The sequence below is a fragment of the Haplochromis burtoni genome, unplaced genomic scaffold (assembly GCF_018398535.1).
Source record: "Haplochromis burtoni strain Fernald_Lab_line unplaced genomic scaffold, NCSU_Asbu1 Contig_235, whole genome shotgun sequence".
NCBI lineage: Eukaryota > Metazoa > Chordata > Actinopteri > Cichliformes > Cichlidae > Haplochromis > Haplochromis burtoni.
In genome coordinates, this window is record NW_024582596.1 from 621,502 (window position 1) to 635,373 (window position 13,872).

At 40.3% G+C, this 13,872-nt stretch overlaps 1 protein-coding gene across 1 annotated transcript in view; it reads left to right on the forward strand.

The window, feature by feature from the left end:
• Window positions 1–13,872, forward strand: part of thsd7aa (thrombospondin, type I, domain containing 7Aa) — a gene marked incomplete in the record, with an annotated part of 199,123 nt that overhangs the window by 39,828 nt on the left and 145,423 nt on the right. Inside the window, 2 exon segments of the mRNA XM_005937818.3 lie at window positions 3,438–4,563; window positions 6,385–6,633. Coding sequence (XP_005937880.2) covers window positions 3,438–4,563; window positions 6,385–6,633 — 1,375 coding nt within the window.

The window sequence follows — 13,872 nt, forward strand, 5'->3', positions numbered from 1 at the left end:
GGACACTGGCGCCACCGGGCCCTCTGACCAATAATAAAACAGAATGTCACCGGTATAGCTGATTTTATGGTGAAAGGGACTTGATTGTATACCAGTTATATGTGTGTTTTACTTAGAGATAGTCACATACCTCAACCTCACTGTAATGTGAATCTGAGTCGAGGTGTGGTTATTAGTTACAACAGCTACAGATGTTGAGTGGTTAAGATTTTTGATCCACTAAATGAGCGAGTCTCAACATCCAAATTTCTGGAGCTTGTTGATAAGAAAAGCCAAGATGACTTTGTCAAACACTTTGTGACCTTAATTATGGTATCAAAGTGGTGTCTCGAAGATAAACTAATGAGGGTGAACAAGCGGTATGTGTTTGTGGATGCATGTCCACTTTTTATAACTCTTATTACTTTTTCCAGTATCTGTGTTATGACTTCTAGAATTCTAATTAGTGTATGTGAGAAGTCTTACAGATAATGTAACACCACACACAGTTAATGATACACAAGATTACACCATTCCTGGCATAAACATGTTTTTATGTAATGACTGAACCTTCAGCTCCTCTGCTGTGGAGGAGGCTATTGTCCTTAAAGCTGATGTTTGTGTGGACCTATAATTTAGTTCTCACAGTAAATCCAGTGGAAGTGGAATCACAGTATTGAAAAAGAACAATCAGTAGTGATGTGCGATACCACTGATTTACTTTCCGATCCGATACCAAGTAAAATTCAGGTTGGTATTGACGATACTGATCTGATACCAATACTCTGTACAAAAACGTAATGTTTAATTGTATTTTATAATACAATATATAGTTGTATTATGTAATTGTAATAATATAGCTTCATAATGATTACAGGACATCACAGTACTTGTTCTTGTTGCTTAATAATGCAGAATTATCATATAGAAAAAAAAAACCTGAAGTTGTGCACTATTTGAGCATGTTGCCTGCTTGCATTACTAAAGGACTCTGCGAGAGACGTCTGTCTCGCCCTAGCAGCACCTGTCCCTCTCCTCCTCTTCAGTTCGCCTCAACATAAGCTTATCATATTCTGTAATATGATTTACTCTGAGGTGTTCAACTCCTCACTGTCTTGCCACATGTATCGCAAACCGCATCTTGGCTGTTTGTGGAGGTAAAATACGTCCACACATGACTCAGTTTACGCTCAGTCATTGTCGTAAATGCACACGCCAGGGACTGCGACACATTTATACAGCGGTATGACTATGAAAGGCATAAGAGGAAGCAATTCCTTCCAATTTAGATGATCTGAATGATATAGTTTCTTTCCACTGTGTTCCTGTTAATGAAAAACTACAAATTCACCCCAAAATACTAAAATGTCGATATTTTAATATGAGAATCGATTCTAGAACATAAATTACCGGTATCAGAAGAATCGATATTTCAATATCGATCCGCACACCGCTAACAATTAGAACAGTGTGTATTTGTCAGTGCATTATACCAGGGAGCACTTAGCTTTTAGATTGCTAATGTGGTTCTCCATAATGCTAACATTGACAATGAATGTTATTTTGATGGGCGCTTTTACAGTCAGCTCTTAAGGACTGGAATTGAATTACCTCTACTGGAAAGAGTTATGAAAGGCTGACTGTGAAATGTCAAGTTCTTGGTTTTATGTTTATCTATTCTCTATAATCTATTCAATAGAAAAATAATAAAAAAAAAATTATCTTTTTCAGAGAGTAGTTGTTACAAAGTAATCACAGCAAAAATATTTTTGGGGTCTAATTGTGCTCCATGCACAATTGTGCTCAACAAGATGTCATATGTATGTGTGTTCACTCTTAATGCTTAATACACTAAGTGAATATGGGAGTAAAAGCTCCAAAATTAGCTAATGAACAAAGTACAGAGGCTACGCTACCAAAATATCTACTGCTACTGTAAACTGAAATTAGTTTATGAGAAAGTCAAAGACAAAAAGTCAAAGGTATTAAACATCCATGTACCTGTTATCATTATATAGATTATTACCCACTTCCATGCTGCTCTTTACACTGAGGAGAATAAACAGTACATCAGTTTGGTCTTTCGCTGAATGCATGAAGCTGCATACAGAGTACATGATATTTTCTCTGACAGCAAAAACCCGATGGAAGATCAAAAGTCTCATATATATATATATGTAATTGGTAAATGGCCTGTATTTATATAGCGCTTTACTAGTCCCTAAGGACCCCAAAGCGCTTTACATATCCAGTCATCCACCCATTCACACACCCATTCACACACTGGTGATGGCAGCTACATTGTAGCCACAGCCACCCTGGGGCGCACTGACAGAGGCGAGGCTGCCGGACACTGGCGCCACCGGGCCCTCTGACCACCACCAGTAGGCAACGGGTGAAGTGTCTTGCCCAAGGACACAACGACCGAGACTGTCCAAGCCGGGGGTCGAACCGGCAACCTTCCGATTACAAGACAAACTCCAAACTCTTGAGCCACGATCGCCCTATATGTATATATTTGTAATGTGTAACCTTCTTCGTGACTGAACATCATTATGTAAAAGTCCAGACTTTGACGGGTCGTTTGGTCCCGGGCCGTGGGAGTTGAGACTCGGGTGTGAAATTGGTGGTTTTCAGGGTTTTTTATCATTAACTCGGTTTCCCTGGGTCTTTCCCGTGTTGTAGTTGCGTCTTATTTTAAAAGAAATATTCACGCGTTACCATAGTGACCAGAAAGCATTAAGGAGCAGAGAGGAGGATGTTACTCTCAATATTGTTGGTGCATTTCAGGAGGACGCTGCTAATAAAGTTACACAATTACACACTGAATTTGCGTTTATTGTTATATCTACAAAATACCAGTTTTTGTCGTATCTTTTATTTTGTTGTATTTATCCGCCACACCTTAAACGCCGGTCTGTGAAAATACTGTCTGACATTAAACCGTCTGTGGAACAAAAAAGGTTGGGAACCGCTGGTATATATCTATAAGATGTTAACATGTATTCCTTTTGCAATGTATCATTGTGGTTGTATTTACCTTAGTTTAACAAGCCATTAGACACAGTAAAACCACCAGCAGAGATCGTTAAAAACAACCAGAGCAGTGAAGCTGTGTAAAAAGTGCAGGGGGAAGTTTGTGTGATCACATCCAGTGGGTGAGTGGGTGGCAGTATCTCGCTTCAAAAATGTGACATGGTAGCCCCTATAACTGGAAAATTTTGGCTTCACTTTTATACGGTGAGAGGAAATGGAGCCATGTTGTGCGTTTTTATACAGTTGTTGCTCAGACCTAACTTATTAAAATGATTAGTATAGTGTTAGAACAAGAAAAACAAGGTTAAAATATGAAACTAAATGTATTAAGATACATGGCTAATGAAAACTGTGACTTTCCCTTTGCAAAAAGCATGACCGCTCATTCTTCTCTGACCTCTCTGTTTATGTACATTTCACAGGTCCATGGGGTCGTTGTATGGGAAGTGAATGTGGTCCTGGAGGCAGCCAGAGTAGAGCGGTATGGTGTGCTCATTCTGAAGGTTGGACCACCCTGCATACCAACTGTGACCAAGCAGAACGACCAGACAACCAGCAGAGCTGCTTCAGGGTGTGTGACTGGCACAAAGAGCTATATGACTGGCAGCTGGGTGCCTGGAACCAGTGTGTCCCAGTGATGCGCAGTGCAAGGGTGCAGCGTCCTACTACGTGCACTCAGGGAGAGGAAGGAATTCAGACCCGTGAGGTGGGATGTGTTCAAAAAGCAAAGGGGGAGCCTGCAGAAGATGCAATCTGTGAATACTTTGAGCCCAAACCACGCCTAGAGCAGGCCTGTCTCATCCCATGTCCTCAGGACTGTGTGGTGTCTGAGTTTAGCCCATGGACTCCCTGTTCTAAAACCTGCGGGATAGGGTTACAGAACCGCATTCGCTTTGTCCTGGCTCCACCATTGTTTGGTGGGGCAGCCTGCCCAAATCTGACTGAATTTCAGACATGCCAGCTAGGTCCCTGTCAGGGAGAAGAGAGCCTTTACAGTCTCAGGGTGGGTCCCTGGGGCCCATGCACTGTTCCACTGCCAAGGCAAACCCGACAGGCAGACAAACCACCAAGAGAGAGTGAAAAACAACCCCGGGAAAGTGATAAACTTTCTAATGAGGGAGACAAACTCACCAAAGAGGGTGAAAAACCACCCAGAGGAGATGGCAAACAGACCAGAGAGGGTGAAAAACAATTAAAAGAAGGAGACAAACAGCCCAAAGACAGCGAAAATCCACTTAAATCCAAAAGAAAACTGGGCAGGGGAAACAGGAATAGGAAATCAGACAGGCCATCGCTACTGGCTGATCGGCCGAAACGACAGAAAAAAGCGAAAAACAAAGAAAAAAGAGAGAAATTAAGAGAGAAAGTCCAAGAGAGGTTAAGGGAGAGGGGCAAAGCAAAAGATGCTGAGACCAGAGATCTCATCAAAAAGAAGAGAAACAAGAATCGTCAGAACCGCCCGGGAGGAAAGTTCTGGGACCTACAAACCGGTTTTCAGACCAGAGAAGTGACCTGTGTGCATAAGAGCGGGGCTGTCGAAGCTCTCAGGTAACCATGACTGAAACACAATAAAGAAAATAAACTGTTATCTGTGATGTCATGGTTCTATCCTTCATAGAGTATTGATATCATTTTCTTTGTCAGCATGTTAGCTTGTCTTCTTTTTTTAAAAATCAGTTACAGACTGACAGCTATAGTTAAATCTTTGAGATCTGATATTTGAGCTTGTCTTAGAGTTGACAATTGTTATTCTATTCATTACTGGTTTTAAATTAAACTCAATGATAATTTCATTTTTTTTAATAAAGATGAAAAATCACCCAAAAATGTGTTTTATAAATATTTTCTCATGCCCCCATTAACAAGATTACTATCAGTTTTAATTGATGAAAACGTAACATAATTAATATACACAGCTTCCAAGCTCAATCAATGTTTTTGTATTGATTCATTTTTTTTCTTTTAAAAACACAACTTGCATCCATCAAAAGCTGAGGCAGGAATAGGCTGATGTGGTTATAGCACACCATAAACCACAACCTGATTCACTGGCTGGCTGCAGGGATATCAGAGACACAGCTGACAAAGTTGTTGCTGTCAGTGTTTAAGCAACTCAAAGATCATATAAGTTAAGTAGTACACACAACTGGTTAGTTTGTAGCTGCCTTGATAGGTTAGGTCGGTGCTGATGTTTTGGTATATGAGAATGTTAACTCTGAATTAAACTAAGTGGTATTAAACCTATTAGCCACCCAATAACTGCCACATTTACCAAAATACAGTTGCTGATTTGTTTGTTTGTTGTTTTTAACTTAAAATATACAGTAAATAATTAAAAAGGCTAATAAGCCCAGGGTTTAAAATACTCAATGTCAGTCAATGTGGCAAACATAATTGTTAGCTTTGAGCATCTAACCACAGACTAGAGGACTGGGGGATATATACAGTGTTAACTTCTTTGGATCTGAAATCTAAAATTTAGTAAATTCAGTAACTTTACACTTTACACATGAGCCATATAAACCTTAATAAGAAACAGGCCATTTCACATGTAAAGCCTCATATGGTCATAATCAAAACATGATGCAGAGGCTTGCAGGTCAATTGAGGCAAAATGAGAGTAAAATAAAACAATTAACACAGAAAAGCAAAGAAAGTGTGCGTGTTAAAATCTAAAACATACAGAAAAGAAGAAAAATGGAAGAGTTAGAGAACCTGAAAAAAGAGAAGCATCACATCATTATCGCAAATAATTTTCTTTTGAAAAAAGTAAAGCAAACGCAGTGATAAAAACAACAAGAGCAAAGCCATGGCCTGTGGAAGCAGCCACAGAAAATATAAATAAATGACTTGGATTCTTGGAACTTCAATATGCCGATTATCACATTAGCTGCCTCAGACAGAGAAAAGCCTTGGAGTGAACTAACGGTAACAACAGAAATGGCCACTGAAATGCAGCTCGGAGTTCTGATTCTGACTTCCTCTTTTCTTCTTTTCTTTATCTGCCAGCTTTCTGTGAACCCGAGGATATTGTGTTTATACTATAAATATGATCAGTGATGTTTCAGTGATGCAACTGTCATACTTAAATGTTGTGCTTTCGCTGCAGTCATTTTGCACACAGAAAAAATATTGCATAATTATAAAGCATTCAAATATTCTTTCTTTACATCAAACCAAATTTTAGCACGTCATGCAGCCTGTTCTTTTTAATAACTCTTATATTATATCAGTTACAGTATTTCTGTTTTTCCTACCAAATATAAAAAATGTGGATCGATTGTGACTTTTGCAGAGTTCTAAACATGTTTTATTACATTTAAGTGGTTACATCGAGTACATTGCTGTCTTTATTTTCATGTTCTACAGCCTATGCTCTCAGGAGACTTTGCCAGTGACCTTCCAGGCTTGTGTGATAACCAAAGACTGTGATGTGACTGAATGGTCCAAATGGTCTGCTTGCACCAAGGAGTGCTATGACCCCACCAGTCCCAAGGCGGTGTGGACTCGCACTAGAAAAGTGACCCAGTTCCCTGTGGGTGGAGGAATAGATTGTCCAGAGTTGGAGGAGAAGGAGCCCTGCACCCCCCAGAGTGACATGGTACCACCCTGCATTACGTAAGTACATGTGCTTAACTTAATGTACGATTTTCTTAAAGCAGCAAAAAATGACTCGTTATTATGAACTTATAGACCATACCTCCCTGTGGTAGACAGAGAACAAGGCCAGGTTGTACCTCACGTCTTTCCCACCTCTTTTTCTGGGGTGGTACAGGGCGGAGTAATCTTCGTCCATCTCAGGCTTCAAAACACAAAACTCAATTTTTTTCTGTGTTATTGCTGAAAGAAAACACTTCCTGCATACTGACTCAGAAAAAAACAAAATCTGTCTTTACATGAGAAAGATCTAACACAATTAACTTGTGTCGTGTTCAGAATTTTTGGAAGGAACCTCAGGAGAAAGGTCTGTCTTTTAAAAAAGGATTTACCTTTCTTTTGGCAGTTGAAATTACAAGTTTACACAGCGCTGTGGACCTCCAGCATGTCTCACAACAAGGATGAACTTAAAGTGGGCTGTACAACATTATATAGTGAGACAAAAACATAGATTATAGCAGCTATCTTCCTCCTGCATGGACGTGGCAGTCTTGGTGTCTGCTGCGAAGCATCCTCATATTTCCATGACCTCGTCTGGTATCTGCTCCATCGCCTGTAAGAGACAGAAAAGGCTTGATAATCTGATGTTATTATCCATTGTTCTTCTAGTGATTCAAAATTGGTTTAGAATATCATGTTCGGGACTCTCTGACCCAGAGACGTATTCTAATCATAATCTATGTGTGTAAGCGTGTTTGCAGTCATTTCCTACAATATATCAGTCCGGACATCACGCCGAAAGAAGCTTTTGACCTTCAAAAGACTGAGTGCCAACTCTCATGAGCACATTTGCAATGTGTGTATGAAAATGATTATAACCGCTTATTTTAGTAAGAGAAATCAAACATCTTCAATCCCAACACTTGGTAGAGACATTGCCAGAGTCTGAAACACAAAACTCAGTTTTCATATGGACTGACTCAGAAACTGAGATCTCAGTGACAACTTTCATTATATCTGCCTGCTCAAAATCTTAAAAACCAGACATAGAAACAGGTATTACTGCTAGAAAAAGACAGAAAATTCACAATTAACCAGCGCAGAAACAAAAAGCGTAAACATGAAACTTACTGGCTCAAAAACAGAAAACTCATGTTTATTTTTAGTGCCTGCGTCAGGACAAAACACAGGAATTAATTAGTTTTACTCACTGTGGTGGTGATGCCTCAAAACTGATAGCTGATGCAGGCAGAACAGCGGGCCCTGGCTGGGGCCCACCGTCAGCAGATGCAGGTGGTGAAGTGGGCTCTAGGAGCATTGAGCGACTACAGTGGGAACCTTGCTTCCTCCTGGAAGAAGATGCTTGTGGGAAAAAGGTTAGGAACTAGGTCCAAGAGGCCAGACTATAGCTCATCTGAGATGATGATGGTCACTGGCAGTTGGTCTCACTTCCGCCACCGAGAGCCAAGCTTCCTCAAACAGGAAGCAGGTTGTTGTGGCAGCAAAGAATTGGTTATTTTGTGACCCAGACAGAGTAACATTTCAAACTCCGCCACTCTGTGTTCCTCCGCCACTGCCTCGATTGAGCTTTGGACAAAATGCATTCTGGGATATTGCATTTCGTCATTTCGAGCTGATTGGAGACCAGAACAGCCAATCAGATTTTTTTGCATCCAAGTCTGTGATTGGCTGGTTTTGTGGCACAAATATAACGGTGTACAGAAAGAGTTGAGCGCGCACGGGCAGAAATGTTGAGAGCGCGAGCAACACATTGCGAGCGAGCGCAAATGCAAAAACTGAGCGAGAGGGGCTGCTATGTGTGTGTGTGTGGATAATAGCAAATGCAAACTGATTGCGAGTCAGTTGGGGTGGTGTGTGTGTGTGTGTGTGTGTGTGTGTGTGTGTGTGTGGATAATAACAAACACTGAAATACAGTTTTTGCACGCAGGAATGAATTTTGTTCACTTAAATTTAGCTTTTCTTCACTCAAAATAAATTTCTCCTCAAAATGCAACACTTGCACCTGCAAAAAATTTTTTGCGTGCGCTCAGAATAGTGGCATAAAAATAACGCCATAGCTGGCCCCGCCTACTTTCTGTTTCCATCATGGCCGTGTTGTGTGTTTAGCTGTGTATTGTGTGACCAAGTTTCTGCATCTAGAAGAGCTAGTTAGTTTTTTTCTGTATATACTGTAAATATTATAAAAACATTATGAATAATATTTTTATAATATTTACAGTATATATTATAAAGTATACAGTAATATTTATAAAGCAAATAGACCTGGTAGCTGTAGGGGTGGGAAACCTTTTTCTTCAAAACCATTTCTCCCGTGTAGGGAGGGAGGTCTGCGTCCTGATCAGCTGTAGACCATTGTCAATCAATCTCCTCCGTGCCGTGCCTCCTGTACAGTACAGCATGTGTTCAACTTGAAAAATTCACATAAATCTTCGATCCTAGCAGTGTGACTCTGAAGTGCTGCACTGTATGTTTGTAAGTTTTCTCCCCAACAAACACAACAATATCGATGAAATTTTTTGCACCGTCAAAGGTGCCTGCAGTAGCACCCAAAAGGCAGAGGAAGATGCTAACAATGGCACAAAACGTTAGACTTCCGGACATGCTAAAGGAAGGTAGAAGTTAGCGTATTTTTCGGCTTATAAGGCGCATTAAGCGAAACAAAGCAGTCAGATAAATCGAACTTTATTCAACTGATTCTTCTTGCTTCCTCCACTTCCGTATCATTGATTCATTAATGTTGAATTCTCTGGCAGCTGCTCTGTTCTCATGTTCTGGACCTGAAAACAGGGTTTGATCTTTGGTTTCGTTCTATAATTCTGGACTTTTTTTTTTCTAACAAGGTTTGAACTTTGAGAGTTTAAACAAGAGAGAAAAGTGTGAAAATGTTCATGCCTGTCTGAGAAAAGTGTATAAAGTGTGTAGTGTGTAGTGAGGGGTTTCACAGCCTTAAAACATCTATAATAATTGTAAAAAATAAAGCTGGCTACGTCGCAGATTTCACTTATCGCAGGTTATTGTTAGAACATAACTCCCGCAATAAACGAGGGACCGCTGTGTAGGATTGTCAGGGTGGCACAGGTTTTCAGGGGACTCCCTATCTGACTTGGTCCTGTTTAGATCACTCAGCTTTAGACACTGTTGATAGGAGTAGGATTAGTAACCCCACCACCAATTTGACTTTCTTGTACCACTCTACTGAAATGAACATAAATGATTAACTACTCTCAAAACAGTATTTCAGGGGGAATAACTCTGGGAGTTAGCCCTGTAAGACCCAACCCATCAAAAAATAGCCAGAAAATTCAGATTTTTTTGGAACTGAGATGTTTATTAACCCTTATGACAAAATCCACAAAATGTTTTTGCTATATCATATTCGTCATGATATATTTGTTATATATTTTTTGTATTGCACTTGATACATTGGCCATTTTTGGCAACTTTTTGTTAACAACGATGTTAATTTTAGACAAAAAAAGAATTTTGTCCATAACATTTTGAAATTATGGCAAGTATTGATCATGTTGATGAGATAGATGTCTCAGTATCAAATATGGTACAAAGGGTATTATAGGGTTAATATTAATTAACAGAGCACGCAAAAGTTACTATTCTTCTGCACGGCCTGGTGTGATCCAACAATCTTGAGCTACTTTAAAAATATCTAAATAGCTAAAATTTTCCATAAAGACATAATAAGGTGAGGCATCTGGAATCTCATAAAGTTTGTTGCTGGTTAGTTGATTTGTCCTGTTAATATGACTGGTGCACATATGTCTGTCCAGTTAGGTGGTAATACTGAATTTATGCATTTATCTTTATCACACAACCAAAAAACGACATCTAACAGCCATGTGCCATTGCCTACATCATAAACTTGCAAGCACTGTGCATGAGGTTTATAGTAGCACATATATATAAATCTATAAATCTCCCTCTTCTGCTCCATACAGGCTGACACAGTATTCTTGTGTCAGTGTGTTGACCCAGAAAAATACCACTGTTTAGTGGTGTTACATGTCTTAAAGATTCCACTCATGTTTGGGTTTTGGATGATATCAGCATCATCTTACTCATATCACGGGTGTCATTTTTTTGTGATATTCTCAAGTTACTCCCCCGGACCATGCAAAAAGGGAAAATTGTGTTTTTATCATGTAGACCACAGGTGGTATGGATTTTTTTTATGTCATAGGACAAGTCTGTCCTTTAGAGAAGTAGGGGTTGCTAAGGTAACTGTGAAGTGATCTGATACATGTGGAAGATAGATTGTTGCATGGAGAAATGACGATAGTAGCACAACATGTCTGTGACTTCTCAGTAAGACCAACATCAGGTGGTTGAATGGTTCTGAGTGCACCTCACTGTATCCAGGGATGGTTTTTTTGCTCGTTAGCCTTTTCCTGAGCAACTATAAGCGAATTCAGACTGACCAAGGGTGAGCAGCTGCATCTGTTAACACAGGTGCCATCATGGCACTGCTGCCTGTTTTGCTACTTCATCTGCTTCACTGTTGCCTTTAGCTACCATGGTGTCAGTTTTCTGATATGCCGGGCATTTAATTGCTAGTACAACAGAGGGGAGTTGTAGAGCTTCTATTAATTGTGAGACAGCTTCCCCATGTGCTATTGGTGTTCCATCTGCGCGATGGAAGCCTCTCTGCTTTCAGTTGTTAGCGCTGACATGGCACATGGCACAAGCAAATTGGAGTAAACATTTAATCTTTTACCTGTAGCTATTTTACAGGCAGCTGTCAGGTTGTGGAGAGCACAGCTGATCAACCATTCGTGCTTGTATGGTTGTGAAAGTCTCAACAGCAGAGTTTAGTTGAACAGCGGCATAAGCAGCATAGTCAACCTTTTCATCCTGAAAACAGGAGTTGTCCACAATTAAAGTAAGATCAGCAGCTATTGTTTTTATTGTGCAAATCCTCATGTGCTTAAGCTTCTCAGTATGCTCTAACAATCATGTGAGTTGCTATCAGTTGGCAACATCATCCTGGTTGCAGGGTGCGCAGTGTTGCACCAGTTGTTCAGTTCTGGAACTTTGAGAATTGCCTTCATAGCCCGTACACCTTGGTTGGGTAGAAACAAATCTGTAGTAGTAAACTGGTGTGATGTATGAAGTATCACTGGGTAGCCAATTGTCAATAAAGATGCCTTTTTAAAAGCTGCAGCTGCAGCTGCCTGGTCCTGATATCTGGGTGGCAGGCCAGCTTCTATGTTGTCAAGTTTAGTGCAGTAATAAGCTAGAGGCTTCATACATGGGGGTGTCTCGCATGAGTACAGCATTTCAATTTCATTCAGTTTCATTTATATATTGGTTTAAACTAATCAGTAACCATTGCCCAGTGATGGGGTAGACTATATATCTTTCTTCAGTGCCTCAAAGACTCCTTCTGCACCTTCTGTCCATTGCAGCTTGGCTTTATTGTTGCTTCGACTTATTGTCCATATTATAGCTGATCCACAGGCGGCTATATTCTGCCATTCACAGGAAAGAAAACACCTGGCCCATGGTTAACTGTTTGGGCGCTTTGGTCACAGCTTCTGTTTGGGAAGGAGCAATTAGCCTCCTTTCCAATCCAATCCAGTTTGATCTATATAGCACTTTAAAATGGCCAGCACAGGACCAAAGTGCTGTACAGAAAATAAGTTAAAACAGTAGAATAAAAGAAAGCACCAAAAATAAATAAACAAACACATAATACATAAAAATTAAAACAGCCCTATATTAAAAAAGAAAACAAGATAAAACAGCAAAGAATCAACTAAAAACAACTAAAATAAAACTAAAAACCCACATCTCACGTGGTGTCAAAGGCCAGGGTAAAGAAACAGGCAGGGAAGTGGCCTGTCTAATCTCTAAAGGGAGATTGGGAGCTGCTACAGCAAAAGCACGATCTCCTCTAAATTTACGCCCAGTCCTGAGTACATTCAGGAGCAGCTGATCAGCTGACCTGAGAGAGCGGGTGGGTGTATAAGGCTGTAGCTGCTCAGAGAGATAAGATGGGCCTAGGCCACGGAGAGCTTTAAAAGCAAATAAAAGAATTTTAAATTGAATCCTAAAAGAAATGGGCAGCCAGTGAAGTGAAGCTAAAATAGGGGAAATGTGTCCTAATGGCTTTTTTTTGCAAGCTGCCTGAGCTGAAAGAAGCTAGCTTTTTATCACTGCCTTAATCTGATTTTCAAACTTCAGATCACAGTCCACTTTGACCCCCAGGGTTGTGACAGCTAGTTTAACATACTGTGCCAAGGTATCTAAATACACATCGGGGGTCTCGGTGGGGCTACCAAAAACCATCACCTCTGTTTTTTTATTATTGAATTTTAAAAAGTTAACAGACATCCAAGCCTCAATGTCATCGAGACACTGAAGTAATGGCTGTGTAGAGTATGTGCCTTTTTTCTTTAAAGGGACATAGATCTGACAGTCATCAGCATCCTTTTACCACAAAGTTGTCTACCAAGACACTTCTGTGTGTTTTTGTTGGCTGAATTGCAATTCAAACCTAGGTCAGGTGGTATAGGTGTACTACTGTCCAAAGAGAATTTGTGAATCAAGGTGCATGTTAGGGTGCCTGGGTCGTCGACCCAGTTTTTTCATCCAGCAATAAAAGCTGAGTTTTGGAGTGCACTATTGCCTGCCGTGAGTCTGCACTTTGGGTCCTTTTCCTGCCTGGACACAGCCTTCACACGACAGTGCAAGGGTAAATGAAAAAAGCTGAACACAAATCAATCACAGTATACAGCTGAGCATCAGAAACACCAGTGTGAAGCAGTGATTCATGATGCATTGATTGCTCTGAGGCAACGGACCAAACAATAGTCTTGGAGTCAGGATGTTGAATTGCTAAAAATTGGTGTATTGCAGAAACTTATGATTTATTAACACTTCAATAGAGGGCGGATACCTATTGCTTGCTGTAGAGTAATTTCCATGGTTTTCTTACTCACCAGGATCTTGACTGCCATCACAAACATTTATCAATATTCTAATGGTACCAATCACTGCTGCTGAAACATGAATTTTTTTATTTTCAGGTAGAATCCACTCAAGTACTTTCAGAGCAGATTCCCACATGGGACTAGGGATGGGTACCGGTGTCCGGTGCCATGATGGCACCGGTTCTGACATCAACGGTAGTAACCAGACCGAAAAGCAGCGCACATTTTGGTGCTTTATTTCGGTGCTTTTTTTTCCTGAGCTGTGATACACTTCTAGCCAATCATTTTACGT